This window comes from Macaca nemestrina, chromosome 10 (genome assembly GCF_043159975.1).
Source record: "Macaca nemestrina isolate mMacNem1 chromosome 10, mMacNem.hap1, whole genome shotgun sequence".
NCBI classification, from domain to species: Eukaryota; Metazoa; Chordata; class Mammalia; order Primates; family Cercopithecidae; genus Macaca; species Macaca nemestrina.
The window spans coordinates 81879378-81899228 of NC_092134.1; the positions used below are offsets into that span (position 1 = coordinate 81879378).

The 19851-nt window shown below is 45.4% G+C and overlaps 1 protein-coding gene across 2 annotated transcripts in view; it reads right to left on the reverse strand.

Moving 5' to 3' along the window:
- Positions 1–16047: 16047 nt before the first annotated feature.
- LOC105474344 (solute carrier family 4 member 8) overlaps positions 16048–19851 on the reverse strand; it is an 81853-nt gene continuing 78049 nt past the window's right edge. For both annotated transcript variants that reach the window (XM_071071699.1, XM_071071700.1), the window contains 3 exons: positions 19760–19851; positions 17946–18041; positions 16048–16463 (listed from right to left, as the gene is read on the reverse strand). In XM_071071699.1, coding sequence (XP_070927800.1) covers positions 16451–16463; positions 17946–18041; positions 19760–19851 — 201 coding nt within the window. In that variant the 3' untranslated portion in view covers positions 16048–16450. The remainder of the gene's footprint in view (positions 16464–17945; positions 18042–19759) is intronic.

The window sequence follows — 19851 nt, forward strand, 5'->3', positions numbered from 1 at the left end:
AAAAACAAATGTGATGGAAAAGAAAAAAAGAGCTTTGAAGGAGATCTGCTGCTTAATAACTGTGTGACCTTCAAAAAGTTACTTATCCTCTCTGAGACTGAGTGTCTTCATCTGTAATTATACCTACTATATAGTGCTCCACAAAATGTATATTTTATTTGAAACGATGTCTAGCCCAACAGCATCCATGTGCCACATCCAATTCCAGTCCTCTGGGGAGGACAGGAGCAATGGGCAAAAGGGAAAAGAAGCTGGCAGACTTGCTGGGCATGCACTGTGAGGGTCAATGTGAGCAGGAACCGGGGGAGATCTGGAGCTGGGGCTTGACAAGGAGAATGAGGCTCCCGAGCATTCCCTGACATGTAACGCCCTTAGTATGTTTATCCTGTGCAAGGGGAGAGATGGATGGGAGGAACCAGTAGTTGAAGATATAGGGAGGGGCTGTGCTGGAGTAGGCAGTGGGAAGTATGGGACCCAGAGGCAGGGGCTTGATTTCTTCCATTGCCTCTTCAAAGCAGGTGGTGAGATAACCATAGTGCGATGTCGGCAGTGAGCTATTTGTCATGGAGACAATGAAAGGCTGATCGGGAGGCCTAGACAGGCCTCTCCTCTCCTTCCTCTATGGGTTTTCATTTCCACCTTCCCGGTTGGGACTTTGCCCATGGGATGAAGACTCTGGTTCCAGGGATTTGATCTGCAAGGTCACGGTGTCGTCTGAGGGTGTGACTTATCTCTGCAGTAACATAATGCAGATGCTCTCTGGTTAGATTTTTCCAATAACTCATTAAAGGACAGGCAAAGCTGTGTCTGTGACCGAGTGATAAGATGAACGAAACTGTCCCCTTCTCCGGGCAAGGGATTGAAGACTGTGTGAACCCTTTACTTTGGACCTTCATCAATGGCAATATGCCAGAGCCGGGCGAGCACTCAGGGACATGGGTACCAGCCTGCCCTAATAGGGCCCCTGAGGGTTTAGGTCCTGTGAGGGGCTTCTTCCTCCTGATGCTGCTGCCTCCAGCTCTCACCTGCTGGACTCCAGACTTCAGCTTGCCTGGACTCTCTTGGATGTCTCTGGTCCTGAGCACGGTTCCCTGGACTCACATCTGTCTAATCTTCCATCCTCGTCACACCTCTGTTGTTCCTGACTCACCACACCTAAGGCCCAGGGCGGATCCTGCCAAGCAATTCCTGCCCTCATTATAGACTCAGGAAATATGGGAAGACAGCTTAGAAACCATCTCAGTCTGTCCCCTCATAAGGAAACTGGAGTTCAGAGAAGGAAACTGAAGCTAGTAATGAGCAGAGTGAGGACCAGAACCAGAACTGTCTCTTGACTTGCCCCGGCCAGGGCTGTGTGACAATCATTAGCCTAGGGGTCCCTTACAAAGACTTTCTGCACTGTGTATTGGTGAGACCAGCCTCCTCCTCACTGTAATGTACTCATTTCTGTTGCTTCTTTCTGGACTGGAAACTCCTGAGTTGTTCACCACGGCGGCCTGAGCGTCAGGGATGGGGGCTGGCACAAAGCATGTGCTCCATCATTATTTATTGATTCAATAGACAAGTCAGTGTAGATATGGCAAAACCAAATATTCAGCTCTCAAAATGGTCTTCTGGGCCTAGAAAATTAGACCAGCTGGACCAGTATGGTCATAACAGTGATGTATATTTAAGCACAAATGTGCTTTGGACTCAGACAGACCTAGGTTGGAATCTTAGCTCTGCCATCTACTGGTTGTACATCATACAAATACTTAACTGTTCTTAACCTCAGTTTCCACACCTGCAAAAAAGGAATCACAATGCCTACTGTCGTGAGAGTTCGATGAATTATGCACTTAAAGTACAGCATTTGGCATATCCCGAGCACTCAAAGCGTATTAGAGATGACACTCATTGCCAGTCCTACCCACATCTCCATCTAAGAGCAGCCCTCATTCACAGCCTCTGCCATCTGCCTGACCCTGACACTGGCCACATCTGATTGGACCTGGGTGGAGAATTAGCAGTAAGGGTCAACCTGCTTGGTCCTCTTTGTGGGACCTGGGCCTTCCAGGCAATGGCCGCCTTGCAATGAACTCTCTCCCTTTAACCCATTGGAGAAATCTTGACACCTTAGCTGTGGGAATCCATTGGCAGAGGGTGCCTCAATGTGGGGGGAAAAGGCTCTTGACTCCTAGATCAGGGAAAACAGCTCAGCACTGCTGCACTCAGGTCCCCCATGAGCCAATGCCATCTGCAAACAGGGGTGTTGGCCCACTGCAGGGTGGAGTAGCACAACATGTGGGCAATGGGTGGTGGAGCCGGTGGCAGCACAGGGTCTTGCTAAGCAGTGGGGATGACACAGAGAGCTGGAACTGGAGCCTGTAACGAGGAGGTCAGACATTCCGCCCTAGGGACTTTTAAGAGAGTCTGGAGGTCCTACGATCGCAGCTGGAGGCGGGACAGTCATGAAAATAGTTTCCTGTGTTCTTATGAAACTCTGTTTTTAACCTAGACCCACGAAACCTGGGTCCCATGTCACTCAAAGATCCAGCCTCCGAGCAGTGGGGACTCCAAGTGCTGAGGCCCTCATCCACCCGCTGGGCCTCAGCCACAGACAGCCTCATCCCACCCATGCTTTCTTCCCCGCACCCGTCTGCTCCCTCCTCCTAACGAAGACATCTGTTCCCCACCCACTCCTCCGTCAGCACCCTCCCATCTCTCATTCTGCTCCCAGGCAGTGTCTGTCTGCAGCGCCCTCTCTGTCCCTGTCTTGAAGTCACGGGCCCTCAAGTCCATCCTCCCACACGTGCAGCTTCCTGGCATCCTCAACCCTGGGTGCTTGCTGGTCCCAGGGCAGCCAATTCCATTCTTGGACGGCATTAGCTGTGAGTTCCTCACACTGAGCCCAAATCTGCCTCCCAGAAGATAAGTTGGTCTTGGTTACATCCTCTGGAGCTCTGTCAAATGAGCTTAATCTTTATTTCACATGACAGCTTTTCTCTCAGATGCATGACATCAGGGTGCTGTTTTACTCCACCTGCGCTTCCCCCACGGCCAGTCACTCATGGGCTCCAAGTCTGTTCTTTCTTCATTTGTCTCCTTACCTTCCCTCTTCCTCTCCATTGCCACTGCCCTGCCGTGGCCTAGCTACATCAAGTTTTTCCCTCTTCCGATTCTTCTCCCTCACTGCTACAAGATGAATTTTTCTAAAATGCCAATGAGCACACATGATGGTGCCTTAGAGCTTACAGGATAGTCCCCACCTCATAACCTGGCATTTAAGGTCTTCTTTCCCAGGTCTCCTATTTTAAGCACAATTACTTCCTCATACAAAACCCTTAACTGCAAGCAAACCAGTCAATTCACTGTCATCCCGCCTGTGGGACCCAACCTGTAACTTCTTTTCCTCCTCCCACCCTGTCTTCTCTTTGAAGGCCTTCCTGTCTCTGAAAGAGTCCCTTCCCTGATGCTACAGAACCCACAGGCCTCACCACTGTGCTTTGCATATACCATCTCGTTTCTGATGTGAGTTCAGTTGTGGAACCTCAGAAAACTCATTTCACCTCCATGCCCTTCAAAACTCATGTCCTCAAACATGAATTTTGAGGACAGTGATGAGATACATCCAGCTGACATGACTCCCTGAATCTCTTTGCCATTTCCTTCAACAAGTCCTCCTCAGGGCAAGCTTTGGTTTCTCTGTTTTTCCAGCAGCCTCTGAATAGACCATAGTGCTCTCTGTGGGGGTCTGACCACTGTCAGGTAGAGTGAAACCATGGTTTCCCTGAACACAAGGTAGGGAAAGGGATGCAATAAATTACGATGTGACAATTATTTATTTAAATTACCAAAATATTTCATCAGTGCTTGAGTTCTTCACATCTTAATGAGTCCTATGTTCTTCCTGGGAAAACTTTTCCAGGATTGCTCAGGAGCAGGGATGACTTTCTTTGCTCATTCATTAAAAAAAAAAAAAAAAAAGTGGCATATCTGCCATATCCTGTGAATACTTTCTGGAACAAATTCTAGAATGTGAATTTGTTGAATTGTTCCAGAAGAAGAATTTGAATTCTTATTCATTTTCTCAACTTCTCTTGCTATTTACAAGTGCTGTAACTGGTATGTTCTCTAATTTCACATTTCTCTACTGTTTTATTTTTCAATACGCTCTTTAACTTACATATCAGGTATGTGTTTTAGAAGCAGCCTTCATAGTCACAATCCCGTAGTCAGACCCCTTAACGGAGTCAGTAGAGAGGGGAAGCTGAGAGCACAGATTCAAGACAAACAAACATGGCTTCACCCTGGGCTCTGCCACTTACCAGCTATGTGAACTTCAGTGACTTATTTACCTTTTTGAGCTTCAGTTTCCTCATCTGTAGAAGGAACAGTACCCATTGCATGTATGGTGAAGATTAGATCAGAGAAGGGTATTTGTGACATGCTTATCACACACACACACACACACACACACACACACACACACACACACACCAGGTGCTGTCCACTACTGCCAGTGATTCTCTCAGTGAAGTGCTTCAACCCTGCATGATAGGTTATGAAATGCCCAAAGCAGGCCTTTGATGATGATGACTGTGATGATGAAACACAAAACTAGACATGGAGGCCCCTGTGACTCAAAACTAGTGCTGGAATCCCACAGCTCAACATTACTAGAAAACTGTTTTACTACTGTTTAGCCTGGGTAGTGAAGGCCAAGGCATTTACTCCTTGTCCACTATGGCTATTAGTGAAATCTGGTGATGATAATGCATTGTGTAATTTCTGAGAGAGTGGAGGGGCTTTGGGACTGTGGTAATAATAATAGACAAATGGTCACTACCCTTTAGGGGTATTGACCATAGCACTATTTCCACTCCCACCCTCCAGTCCCTCCATATACACCAAAGATCAATGGCCAAATAAAGTACTAATGATCTTCCTACCAGGCAAACATTCCCTAACTCCAGATGAAAGGTGGAAGTTGCACTGGAGAACTTGGCGTAGACTAGGAGCCCGAGCAAACTCTCTCTTCCTGTGAGTTAATACCTATAAACCACACAGACAAAGGCCACAGTGACTATGCCTCCTTTCCCCTGGACTCTAGGGGTCAACTCCACCACACAGCTGCAAATCCAAGCATCAAAAGGGCAAGAGGAGGGAGGGCCTGCTGCTACCAGAGGAGGCTCAGAGGGCACATGGAGAGGAGCCTGCCTTAGCATGCGTGTGAATTCACTGACTCTTCCTTATTGACCCTATAAAGTAGGTAGTATTATCACTCCCATTTTGCAGGTGAAAAAACTGAGGCATAGATGAAGCAAGTAGCCCAAGGGCATACAGCTATGGGGGCAGAGCTGGGACTTGAACTCAGGCAAGTTTGTTCCTGATTGGCTTGTTATATATGATACACCATCTCTTGCTAAAGGCCTCAATCATACCTTCAGCCTCTGGACAGGGAGGCTCTGTGCTTCCCTCTGTCTGTGAGCACGGACATCACAAGCAAGCGCGACCATGGAAAGCGTGCTGTCCAGGGAGCGACGCAGTGACTTGCAGGTTGTTCTTCTAAGTATGTGCCTGTGTGTCCAAACCAAACTAATGGGTCCAAACCAATTAGACACAAGCAAAATTAATTAATTAAACACAAGTAAAAGGTAAAAGGGGTAATTCTGTAGCCAGGTCTGTAACCGGGGAACAGCCTTTGGACATCACTAAGACAACTAGACACATCATTACTATGTCTCTCTGCCCTTGTTTCCTTCTAGGGGAAATGAAGTCGCAACCCTGACAAGGAACACCCTTCACCCGCCATACTCTTTATCACTTGACTCTCACTCTTCCCCAGTTGGCCCAAAGGTGGCTTCAGACCCAAAGGCCCCTAACCCATAGGCTGGCCAGGGACCTACAGTGTGGCCTGCTGAGAAATGACAAGCAATTGCATTCTCAGTCTTGGGAATCTCACTTTGGAAATACAGAGGCAATGAAGCTGTGAAGAGTGGGGGTTGAAGCAGAAAGAATCTGGAGGTGGTTAAGGCTGTGATAGTCTAGGCAGGAGAAACTGACATTGTAGCAGAGCTGAGTATTGTAGAGTGGAGAGCTGGAAGTGAAGCAGACACAGAAGAGCCTGGTCAACGCAGAGAAGCAGCATTATGGCAGCTGACCTTCAATCCTGCCTGCAAAGAAGAATCATCTGGAGAGGGTTTCACAGATACTGGCACCTGGCTCCCCTCCAGAGAGTCTATGTAATTGGTGTAGAGTGGGACTCAGGTACTGAAGGGTTAGAAATCTCTCCACTGACCTTCAGAGGAGTTTCTTGGCCTCCCAGCATCCCTGCTGCTGAGGTTCGTGGCCCTCTACACTCTGGCTCCAGCTCTGCAGAGGCCCCGTGGTGCAGGTTCTCCTGGGTCCACTGGCAGTCACTTTGGGACATGTAATCACTCGCTACTCCTGCCTATCCTTTGATAACAGAACCCTGATTTTGTACAAGTATTAGAGTCGCAAAATGGTTAAGGAAGATGGGCCCAACCCCACAGGATTGCATCTAATGGGTCCAAACCAAACATGATAATCCCATCCACATTTTCCCATCTTAGAGATGAGTATGTGATTCAGTTCTAACCAATGACATGGGAGGAAGGTGGCCTTTTGGGAAAGATTTTCCCCTTTTTAGAGAGAGAACAGGGGAAGCTAGAAAACCCCCTCTCCCTATCTGCATTTGGAAGTTGTGCTGCAGATGTGACGCCTGGAGCTTCAGGAGCCGTTTTGTGACTATGAGGGGGAAAGCCCAAGAGAACTGCAGAGAAGCTGACCAGAGCCCTGACAGGATTATTGCTGAATTAACCAACCCAGGAATCACCTACCTCCGAATTTTTTATTGCTTACTATGTGCTTACCATGAGTCAGGTGCTGTTCTAAGCACTTTTCCCTGATCAATTAATGGAATCTTTAACAACCCCGGGTGTGAAAATGACACATGTCATCTCTCTGCCCCGTGCCCGAGCCCTCCACAGTCCCAGGCATCAGAACTGGCTGCTGTTTCCTGCAGGAGCAGCCTTCCCATACTCTACTCAATGCGATCTAAGCGTGTCTCTCTGTGAGGCAAAGGGCATGATGTGCGTACTTTTGGGGTAAAGAATAGCCAAAAGATAGCAAAAGGCCTCAGAAGTAGTGAGCTCTCTGTCTGTAGGCCACAGGCCGTGCTGGCACTGGCTGTGTAATAAATGTCCACGTGGCGCCACATGTTCAGGACGTTCTCAGTGGGTGCCTTTCTTGGCACTCAATAAAGCTGCTGCTGGGCTCCCCCACCCTTTCCTTTCACCCCCTCACTGCCCGCTCTACTCTCACTCCATTGCTTCCTTCTCCGCCTCTTCTCTAAGTCTCCAACAATGGGATATGAGAGGAAGAGAAACACAACACGCCTCCCCCACCCAAAAAAGCCAACTCTGGAGTGACTGCAGATTTTTAAAATCTGAATTTCTAGGCGGAGTCCCTAAATATTAACAAGTACTCTCATCAGCCTGTTGTATCTTCAGAATGAGCTTTCTTTTCAGGCTGTGCTGCTCCCCCAACATAAGCTTAGCCATCCCATGAGAGAGGCCCTGACAGCCTCCTTCACGCTCTGCACAGGGAGATGCACACATCCCTCCTAGGGCACTCTCAGCAGTCACCACGCCTTTCTTCCCCCGTCTTCACTCTCTCATTCACAAGCTCTGAAATTGGTCAGCATTGGCTCAGCCCCTTCATTTGGACTCAAAGAACACCACAGGTGCAAACAGTTTATACAGACTTTATTTTTCACCCATTGAGGTGAGCACACAAAAATCTGGGCAGGCAGAGGTCTATGAGATGCGGTGTCACAATTACCTGCCCTGGTTCACAGACACAGACCATGAGACTTGGTGGTGAGGGAAAGGGGTCTTGTTCTTACCACAAATTGCTATGGGATTATCACAATGACACATTTATTCCTGGTTCTATTTACATCATGGAGTGTGGAGAGGGTACATTTCTTACACTAAAAATATATACTTTGGAATCTCTAAAACAAAAATATCTCTATCTCTACATAAGACCCACTAGAAAGAAGAACATAGAAAACAAGGGAAATGTACCAGCACCTCGAGTTGTCCCCTTCCGAGGGAAGGTTGCTGTTCTCCATCTGACACCATGAGCTTGGAAGGGCAGCCAAATCTAACCAATCAGACAGACAGACACAGATAAACAAGAGGGAGGCTTTATGATCCTGGAGGAGTGAATATAGGGGGAAAGGAAAGAGGAGGAGGATTTTGGCCTCTTCTACAGAAGGAGTAATTGCACAATCAGGTTGGTGCTTCTGTTTCCAGCATTATTGCACATGTGAAAAGCCTGCATGTTGAAGTCAATTGCAAACCTGCTAAGCGAAGCCCAAGCTCCGCTGATTTCTGCTGGGCTCAGAAAAGTGCCGTGGGTGGGTTCTCTCTCTCAAGAAATATTAATGCCATCAGCTAGAAGAAAAAGTTCTGTATTCTCCAATGCTGAAACTGGGTTAGGTTTAAGAAAAATGCTCTTCCTTTTCTCTTCAGAAGGATCAGAAACCATTCCCTTCCCTTTGAGCACAGAATCTGCTAAAAGAATTATGCCTATGGATGAATCATTCCATTTTCTGAATTTACTTATTGAAAAGGTTCACATAACACTCCTTTTCCTCTTTTCACACTTCAAGCAGTAATATAGTTCCTTTACATCTCTTTTGGTTATGAATATTACCCTTCTTTCTGATGAAAAGATGTTAACTGACTCAACTGCCCATTCTCTATAATTAATATTAAGAGACCAAGGGAACCAAGAATCATAAAGGATAGGCTTAGTAGAAAATCATTTCTATTTGGCTTTGAAATGTGCTCTTCTGCTTAAACTGAAATATGGATGAAACTGAAGGCTTGAGAATTCTTAGTCCCTCACTCTAAATAGGGGAAATAACCATAAAGTCCCCTTTCAAAAAAGCCCTGGGACTGTCCAACTCCTCACCATTCTCACCACCCCCAGCTGGTGGTGGTTTTAGGACCTCTGACCAAGAAATTCTTTCCTCCAAAGAACTTGACAGACTGAGGAAAAGGCAGAACAGAGAGGAGAAAGGGGTGATTGAAAAAGCTGAGACAGTAAAGGAGGGAGGAACTTGGATGATGTCTCATTTGGCCATTTCGGGTCTGCTTAAAGGACTTCTTCTACCTAATGGGAGGCCTAACACCTATGACCAGAAGAAAGTCAAAAAGGCTGAAGTTCAGTGCAAGATTCCTGGATGCCCTGCTAGGATGTGGCTTGGAAACCTGAGAAGTTCAAGGAAAATCCGGGAACAAACTGGCAAAAACAACTGTTTAAAGTCCTGGAAGCAGGTGCTAACTCCCTTACAAAATAAAGTTAGAAAAGCTGATAAAGCGACAGAGAGAATATAGTGATAGCATTTCTGATGCTCGTAGAAAAAGCCAGGGGCTCTGGGGGCAAGCCTGCTCCTGTGTTTCAGGAAAACTAGAGATTCAGAACTTGGACATTGAAATCAATAGAGAAGATGCAGGGAGAATTACGAATTCCTTTACTAAGGGGGAAGTCTGGAGAGTTGAGTGGGTAGAAAATAAAGCAGGACTAAGAACTATCTTTTTTGTACAACCAGAAACTACAGGTTCCCCAAGCCAGAGACTTCTTTTTTTTTTTTTTTTTTCTCTGAGACAGAGTCTCGCTCTGTCGCCCAGGCTGGAGTGCAGTGGCCGGATCTCGGCTCACTGCAAGCTCCGCCTCCCGGGTTCACGCCATTCTCCTGGCTCAGCCTCCCGGGTAGCTGGGACTACAGGTGCCCGCCACCTCGCCCGGCTAGTTTTTTTGTATTTTTTTAGTAGAGACGGGGTTTCACCATGTTAGCCAGGATGGTCTCGATCTCCTGATCTTGTGATCCGCCCGTCTCGGCCTCCCAAAGTGCTGGGATTACAGGCTTGAGCCACCGCGCCCGGCCGCCAGAGACTTCTTGAAGGTCACAGCTATCATAGTCTGAGATATCAACCAAGCCTGGGACTTAGCATATACCAGAATTTTATCAAACATTTATGATTAATTTAAAAGCCAATCACTGGCCAGGCGCAGTGGCTCACGCCTGTAATCCCAGCACTTTGGGAGGCCGAGGCGGGTGGATCATGAGGTCAAGAGATCGAAACCATCTGTCCAACCTGGTGAAACCCTGTCTCTACCAAAAATATAAAAATTAGCTGGGCATGGTGGTGCACACCTGTAGTCCCAGCTACTCGGGAGGCTGAGGCAGGAGAATCTCTTGAAGTCAGGAGGCAGAGGTTGCAGTGAGTTGAGATCGCACCATTGCACTCCAGCCTAGCGACAGAGCAAGCCTCCTTCTCAAAAAAAGCAAAAAAACAAATTAAAAAAAAAATCAAAAAACAAAAGCCAATCACATCCCAGACAAAGAGGAACAGTGACTCTTCACACCATCTTTTGGAAATATATGGTTCACCACCCCACTACCCCAAATCCAGGTCTCTACACATAAAGAGATGGGGACAGAAGCTGTATGTGGAAAGAACACATCTCTTGGCAATCCTGTCTTCAGGAGTTGGAAGTCTCACGTAGCCACAAAGAGCCAGGCTGTGTTTTCTGCAACCAAACATATTTGGCAATTTCACAGTATGTTTCTGCTGGTCTTCACCTTCTCTCCAGACCTACTCTTCCCTGAAAGTTATGGCTAGCAAGTAATCCACCCACTTAGTAAGTCCAGTTCTTTTCATTTAGAGCTAAGATCCCACTTACCATCACTTTCTCAAATCTCTGGCCTCCCTCCCTTCCTACCTCTATACCACAAGCCTATCAGGCATTGGCCTGCCAACACTCAAACTGTTTCTGAAATCTCCCATTGTCATAAAAGAGGTGCACCACTTCCCTGGCCCAAGCAAATGTGGGCATGGAAATCACCTAACTACCTGCCTTGCTTTCCACTCCTACATTTTTCTCCTTCACACTGAGTTTAAACATCTTTTTCCATAGACGAATCTGTATTTGTTCTCAAACTACTCTTATCAGAGAAGTCTGAGATGGGAACCCCCGAGATGGGAGAATGGCCATATTTTGTTAATGTCCCTCCAGCTAGGTACACAAAGACTAGTAGTAACAATGAAATCTTATTGCTACACTCTCATCTGTCAACACACACACATGCAAATGCACATGTGCGCGCGCGCGCGCACACACACACACACTACTGCTGCTTCACCTCTACTCATTTCCTACCCCAAACACTGCCCACCCTGACTCTTTCCCCATAGGCACCAGCCACAGACCAAAGCAAGAAAGCAGCCAGGACTCGGGTTGAGTGTTTGGTGGAAGTTGGACAAGAGGAGGGAGTAAGAGTAGGGAATGGTTCCTACCACAGAGATGAAACAGAAATAAGGCTGGCTATTGTTTGAGAAAAATTGAATGGCTTAAAAGGGTTGGCATGGCCTCCAAAAGTAATTAACAGACCCTGCCAAAGGAAACCAAGACAGGTCCCCTCAAGATATGGAGCACACATCAGTCTCCATATCCTTTGGGGAAAGCCTCCTACTTATTCCAGTGCAAGTCACACATGCCGCAACCCCTACAGCAGAGGGCCATACTCCAGCCTTGTTAATACTGTACAGTGATAATGTGTGGCACCACCATACCAAATTAACAATGTGCACAATGATTGCATCCAGCATCATACCATCACTACGGCAACCTGTTGATGATCATCTAAACCAACCTGATGGAAGGTATGTAAGCTGGTTACTAGCGGGATATGGAACAGACACATGCAAAATTCCAACAATCCCAGATAATACAGCTCACAGGCTTGGATTATATCATGCAACGTTACATACTCTTACTGCTCTTTACAGAGATTCGAGAGATAACACCTATGCAAGGACTGCTGAAAACAGATTTAATACATTCAAAGCTCCTGCAGGGATCAGTGACATATACATCAGTTACCTACAGCTTGGTGTTTCTGCCTATGTTGCAAAAAAGTTGGGATACCCTGGTGTCATAAAACCCTGATTGGAATACTGTCTGAAAAAGTTGGAGGATCTGGACAACCACTAATGGTTCAGGTTCATCTAGTGGCCCATGAATAACAGATGACAACACTTGTGACGATAAATAACTTCCTTAAAGATTTCGAGGCCAGGTGCGGTGGCTCACGCCTGTAATCCCAGCACTTTGGGAGGCCGAGGAGGGTGGATCACCTGAGGCCAGGAGTTTCAGACCAGCCTGGCCAACATGGTGAAACCTCGTCTCTATTAAAATACAAAAATTAGCTGGGCATGGTGGTGCATGCCTATAATCCTAGCTACTCGGGAGGCTGAGGCAGGAGAATCACTTGAACCCAGGAGGCAGAGGTTGCAATGAGATGAGATTGCGCCACTGCACTCCAGCCTGGGCGACAGAGTGAGACTTTGTCTCAAAAAAAAAAAAAAAAAAAAAAGTACGACTCTGCACTCATTTTGATTCCAGGAGTAACTAATGAAATCCCCAAATTCAGAAATGCTTGGAGATCCCTTGAGAAAGCCATCAGTCCTGTGTGGTTTCCCTCTGTGAAGGCAATTTGCCATCCAGATGCTGTGAAAATCACCACAACAGCCTTGCCTTGCCTCTGCAGCACTGTACCATGCCTCGGAAACAAGCTCCACCACGAGAAATTACCACCAAGGAAAACCAATTCCAGGAGGAATTCCTGAAACTAAGCTCAAGGATGCATCTGCTGAAAGGTCAGACAGGTTGGCCAATCAACATTCACAGATGAGCAATGGGAAATCCTGCAATCATGTGGAGTGACCCATGAAATCATCTAGGCAACTCTTGGAGACCAAAAAAAAAGAAAAGAATCACCATCATCTGCAACAGGCGACAGTCCATAGGGACCCATGGATTTAAAAAAAAAAAAATCGAACCTCACAAAGAGATTCAACAATCAGCTAATGAGTCAAAGGCCACAACCAGTATCCTGTAAGAAACAATGTCAGACCACGAGGATGACAGGAAATCACCACGTCCAAAAAGACCAGACTAGACAAAACCAACCATGCCCCTTGAGCACTTGCCATAAGAGATCCTGGTGCCATCTCTTTCTCTAGCCACACAAGAGGAGGGCCACACTTCCAAGACAGTTCCAACTCAAGAGGTTACCCTTAAAACCTCTTGATGAAAAGAAAGAGAGGGGACAAAGTTGAGTCTGATGTCAGTAGTGAACTGGCTGAAACACTGGATTGATCAAAGAATTTTAGCATCCTATAGATGGCAAGTTTGATGCAGTGTACTTGGCCTTTGACACATTAGCAAGCATAATTGAGAAAAAATTCAAGATCCTTGATGGAAACTTGGAGAAACTTCAAACTGATATATCATTCATGCATTTGAGAGCCATCAAGGGATACCTCCTACTGGGAATTTATTTATTTATTTATTTTTTATTTTATTTTATTTTATTTTTTTTTGAGACGGAGCCTTGCTCTGTCGCCCAGGCTGGAGAGCAGTGGTGTGATCTCGGCTCACTGCAAGCTCTGCCTCCCAGGTTCACACCATTCTCCTGCCTCAGCCTCCTGAGTAGCTGGGACTACAGGCGCTCGCCACCACGCCCGGCTAATTTTTTTGTATTTTTAGTAGAGACAGGTTTCACTGTGTTAGCCAGGATGGTCTTGATCTCCTGACCTTGTGATCTGCCTGCCTCGGCCTCCCAAAGTGCTGGGAGTACAGGCGTGAGCCATTGCGCCCGGCCAGGAAGTTTTATTCTGCATCACTTGCAGGGATATCAGACCCTCCTCCAGCTGTCCTCACACTTGCTGTGCAGGCTGCTGGAACCACTGCTGGGACCTACAATCCCGAGAGTGACTGGTAACCACCATGCACAAAGGTGAACTGCAACTGTACGGAGACAACTGAGCACCACACCCACAGAGCCAGGATCATCCAACCCATTCGCCCAACCCCAACCATCACCTCATGGCAAAACCACCCAAATCCCTTCCCATCTTCACGCACAATCCCCCATCGAGTTTGCCCCAACAACACACCAAATCATATTTTTTTAAAGTAGCTAACATTCCTAAGGCGCAGTGATCTGGGAGGGTCTAGCTCGAGAAGTACCCTAAAGTGCACAGGTGGTCCTATACCCATACTACACAGAGTTAAAGGCGGCTCCTCCCCTCAAGCAGTAAAGGCAGCACAAGGCAACAGTGTGTTAGGAGAGGCATTTTTCTGAGTGATACTCTCACCCAGTTTTGATACACTCCTAACAGCTGTGCTGAGGCTAGGGAAAGAGGTGAAATGGTCATCAACCTCCCCACACAGAGGTGGCAGGAAAAGATGGGAGGGTCAAGATAGGACAAGAAAGGGGAGATGTTCTCAGGGAACAATGAGGATGAAAAAGAGGCAAGCTTAAGGAAGCAGCCAGAGAGGGACAAGGGAAAAGTCTGCGAGAAAGCTTATCCTCCTGACAGGCTGCCTTTTAATTCTTCCCAATTAGGTAGGTAAATGAGTACAATTACTACAGCTATCCTAAAGTGATAAAATGTGAAGCTTTGGCTCATGAAGATTTTAATGCCCATATAGGTTCAAAGAAGCATGACCTATCCTGTCTGCACCATATATATATGAAAGGAAGCTAAGGCTGTTTCCAAAACAGCCTTGTGATAGAAATGAGACAAACCAGGAACAATACCCACGATTCAAAGGAACATCATTTTAATATCTGAAAGTAGCATAATGTTCAGCCAATAGGCATTGGTACAACCATACATACTGCTTGTTTACAGCAGGCATCCCTTCTGAGTGGTTGGCATCTGTACTGTACCAGTTGTTAAATATTTTGAAAATCATCTCTGTATTAAAATAATTGTGGCCCTAGGAGATAGGGAATATGAAATAAATGAAGGATTCCTTTAACATCAAAGGTCTTTAGAGTAAGACTAGAATACATTAGTATATTTTAAAAGTCTAAGGAATGCAAAATTCAATAAAGTGATATAGCCAACCCTTCACCTAAGAAAGAAAAACACATTGGGGAACTTCCCACTGTACAAAGATTTTCCAGGATGGAAAACTAACATGATAGAATTCTCTGGGTGCTGATGGGCTTGCTCATTACATTCTGTGCACAAAGGAGGGAAAGATTTATAAGCACTGGATCCCAAATACTTTACATTCATTGCAACATAGAAGAGAAGAGAAAAACCATGAATGTAGTTTTAAATTAAATATCAAAACTAATTTCACCACTTACAGTTCATTTCCCAGTGTGACTTTTTGCATCTGAGAGCCAGAATGTTTGTCAACCAAAAGAAATCCATGATGATGAAGAAACCACATGGCTGAAGGTGATTTTGGTCCATTGAACTGATGATCGTTCACTACTAAGGCAGTTAAGGAGACAGTATGTAAGCACTTGGATCTCACCAGGATGGAATTGGAATGTATCCTCAAGAAACAGCAGCAAGAAGTCGAAGAGTCCCGCAAAATGGCCAATAAAAACACCATATCCTCCTTTCTATTCACAAACAACTATTATCAAATCTTTCCCAGATATCTAGAAAGCAGACACTATGACAAATCTTCAGGCTAGGAAGTCCTTCCTGGTATCTAAACTAATTCCTTCTATTGCAATCTAAGCTCAATCTCTTACTCTATCCTCAATGAAAACCAAGAGAAGGTGCTCATCCTCACTTATTGTTGATTTTCTGGGGATCCTTTTCCTATCTAAGCGACACAATTCAAATGTCCCTTCTTGGCCCTTGTATCATCCAAGGTTCTTGCCAGTTATGCAGGCTGCTGCTAGGGAGTGATGGAGATGCACCCAAGTCAGAGGCATCTTCTGGCTGTGGTGGCAGGCACTGCCAATGCCCAGATCACGGATCTTCCTGGTAGCTGACCTCCTGACAATCTCTGGGTCTGACCAGCATCCCCCAGGGGAGGTAATCAAACCAAGGCCCAGGGCTGCCTAGGAGCCTGCAGGCACTAAAAGCACTGGAGAGCCAGAGAGGATTTCCTCTCTGTTCCCCTCCTACTCCGCACTCCATCCTTTAGGAAGAGGGACCTCACTGAAGGACTCCTCAGCGGCAGAATGAATCCGTATGGCTTGGCAGGCCAGCAGAGAATTTCAGAGAAAATGTCTGGAAAATGGGAAGCTAGGTCTTCAATGGTGGCTGTTCTAAAGTGAAAAAGAAGGAAGAAGAGGAGAAGAACCAACAGGAGGTGGTCTTCTGCTTCCACATTCATATCTGGTGACTGGCTGCTGGTATGGGGATAGCTGGATGCCCTCCAATGCACACCAAAAATAACTGAATGCTTCGGCATGGCTTTGAGATGACCAAGGACAGGGCCAGACTTGGTCTTGCTTCTTCTCTGAGAGACTCGCCATTTTCTCTGTAACCAGAACTTCCCTGAGGCACCACACGGCCCAAATCTTCCATCCCAGCAAAGACTCTTAGTTGAAGAGACTGAATAAAAGTGTTACAATTAGACAAAAAGGGAACATATGATTCATTCCTCCTTTTAACACAATACTTTGAAGATGTCACCACAATTTGGATCTGGCTATATTTTAAGTTCATTTACAAGTAGACTAGTTCTCAACTAAAAATAACCATGTGCGTTATACATTTCAGCAGCTGCCTGGATTTTCCTCCGAAGGAAACAAGATTCTATATTTCACTCACATTCAGCAGAGATTCATTTTAACCCATTCGATGAAGACACAAATCACCACTACCACCCACTGGTGGCTGTGACTTTTCAGAGCACTTTAATTTCTCCTCAGAGTAGCCTCAGGAGTGGGGCAGTGAGTTATTGTTATCTCCATTGCTGAGTAAACTGAACGCCAGAAACAGTGGTCTGGCAAGTTATACATGGAATTAATCAAAGGACCAGGTCTCCTGATTCCCAGCTTATTTATTTATTTTTTTTAACTAGAAAAGTTGACTTTAAGAAGGCCTCAGATTTTGTCTTCAGTTATTTACTTATATTTAAATGGTATTTGGACTAAACTATTCAATAAATTTGGGCATATAGCCTACCTCAGTGCAGGCAAAAATGCCTCAAGTTCTTCCATTTTCTTCATTAACCTGATTAAGGTTGATCTATGGTATTAGCAAATGATATACAGAATTTGGTTTCAAAACAGAAAAACAGTTACGGCCGGGTGCACTGGCCCATGCCTGTAATCCCAGCACTTTGGGAGGCCAAGGTAGGAGGATCACTTGAGTCCAGGAGTTCCAGACCAGCCTGGGCAACACAGTAAATCGTCGTCTCTATAAAAATAAAAAAATTAGCCGGCAGGGGTGGCATGCACCTGTACTCCCAGCTACTTGGGAGGCTGCGGCAGAAGGATTGCTTGAGCCCGGATGGCAGAGATTACAGTGAGCTGAGATTGTGCCATTGCACTCCAGCCTGGGAGACAGAGAGTGACTGTCTCAAAAAAACAAAAAAAGAAAAAAAAGAAAAAAAAAAAAAACAGTTACAATTTAGTATTTCAAAAATCTTTACTTGTTGTTAGTCCTCATTATGTAACAAGTTAAACACGTTAAAGAATGTATCAGTACTATCAACACTATCTGAATATTTTAGCAATTTTCTACCTAGTGTGGTTGCAGTAACCAGAGACATGCCCTTTAGATTCTGAAATGAGAACTAGAAAGAGGATTAAAGGAAATAAACAGGCAAAGCAAATTTATATGCCAAAATAATCCCATTCAGACCTTGAACCTGTGTAAACGGGCTGCTTAAAACACCCTGACCAAATATTTAGAAAACATTCTTACTTTTTAAAGGTTTATAGCTATTCTTATGCAGTTAGCAGCCGTTCCTGGAAGTGCCATTTATTACACAAATTCCATTTTACAACTAAAACACATTTTACCTTCAATATTGCCATTGTCAAAAGCCAGAAATAAATAAAAATCAGATGTTACAGTTCGCTTTACCTCTTTTCCTTTGCATTTCCAGAATTCATACTGAGAGCTTTCCAGACTGTAGTTTTAGGCATTTCATCAGATATATTAATCTCAGAGGGGTCACATCTGAAATCAGCGATTAGGACAGTGACTGTCAGACATACAAATAAAATACGTATCACAGTCTATAATGATCACTGCCCCACCAGAAGGGAAAAGATGAGGTTTGAGACCACCCAGCTAACAGCTCTCAGGAACTCTGGGAACAAGATAAAGTCTGATCTTTCTTCTGCAGCCACTGAGGTCAGAATGGGAAGAGGCAAGGTGGCCCATGAGATGGTGCTGAAAGCTGGGCTGGTGTGTCACATGGCAGCCAGTCCTGCCCCCACAACTGTGCACTTCTCCAAAGGGCCTCACTGGAGATGCTGCTGACAACGCTATGCTATCAACAGTGTAGCATCAGGAACTACCACTTACTGAGCACTAGCTGTATGCCAGGCACTTTTCATTCATGTCATTTACACAGTCAAATCTCTTCTGTTCATAGTTCACAAAGGACTTTCCTAATATCTTAACTATCATAGCAACAGAGATTATTAACATCCTCATTTTGAAGATGCAGAAATGAAACCTCTCAGAGCTAAGTGACTATCCAAGGTCAAACAACAGCAAGTAGAGAATCAAGACATTGAACCCAGCCCTTGATTTCCTAGAAACAGAATAGTTTGATGTTTTCTGCAAGCCAGATTATCTCTTTTTAAAATGCCAAGAGAGGAGGCAGCATCCTGTTAAAGGGGAAACATTGTTCCTACTTTGCCACCAGATAAATCAAGCTCACAGCTCCTTCCACAACAACGTGTAGAAAGTTTATTAAGAACCAAGACTATTATTAAGAAAAAGAGTGTCCTAATTTCCCCCACCGTATAAACCACAACCAACTCAATGATTCAGCAATAAATTCTTCAGAATCTCAATGACCCAGATATCCTGCTCTCTTCCTTCTCTGCTCCCTCTTGACCTCTAGGTTTTTCAGCCTATGGTACCTATAGGTACACAGTGCTATGTGTATCTCTTCCAATTCAGAAACAAGACGCCAGGAGTAAAACCATGAATGGACCAATTTAGTTTCCTGTCATTTGTGGTGAGCAATAGGTTTGACAGAGAAAGGAGCTAAAATCATTGGGAGAAGTAAGTAATTTTCATGATCCCAGTTCGATTCCCTCTTGCTCCCAGAACTACAGATGCCACAAGCCAGGCTAACATTGACTATTTCTGCCTATCCCCAAAAGCTTGCCCAAGCATTGGAATTTCATGCCTACTAGGCTGAGAACTCTCTGGAAATCAAGACCACGTCCTTTTCATCTTTGGAAGATGGCAAGGAAAGGCAGAAGGAGAACTGGTTTGAGGAATAGAAGACAGACCAGGGTTTGAATCCTAATCTTTCTATTCAGCAACATTGTAACATTGGATAAACTGCCTAAAACCCAAGACTTAGTTTCTTCACTTATACAAATGTGGATAGTGATATTCATATGAGTACAGGTTAACTGACAACACATAAGTAAACCCTCCAGCACAATCCCAGCACAAAGGAGGCACTCAGTACATTGACTTTCTTACCTCTCTTCTCCTTGTGATTCCCATAACCTGATATAGTGCCTGGTACATAGCAGGTATTCAATAAACAATGAGATGGAAAAGGTATTTTCACAGGATGGAACTGGGAAGCTGAATGTTTAGCTCTTTATGCTAGCAGCTGCATGTGTGACACCACCACCACCACAAAGCCAGAACACTTAGAGAATAACCCAAAAAGTAAACTCCTTGGTGTTTGGAAGTTTTACCTGCAACTGACGCTCTTTCCAGGACTACTTAGTAACTTCCTGCTCTCTAAGGGGAACTTGTCTCCCCCAATCTCTAACATTTTCTCGGCCTC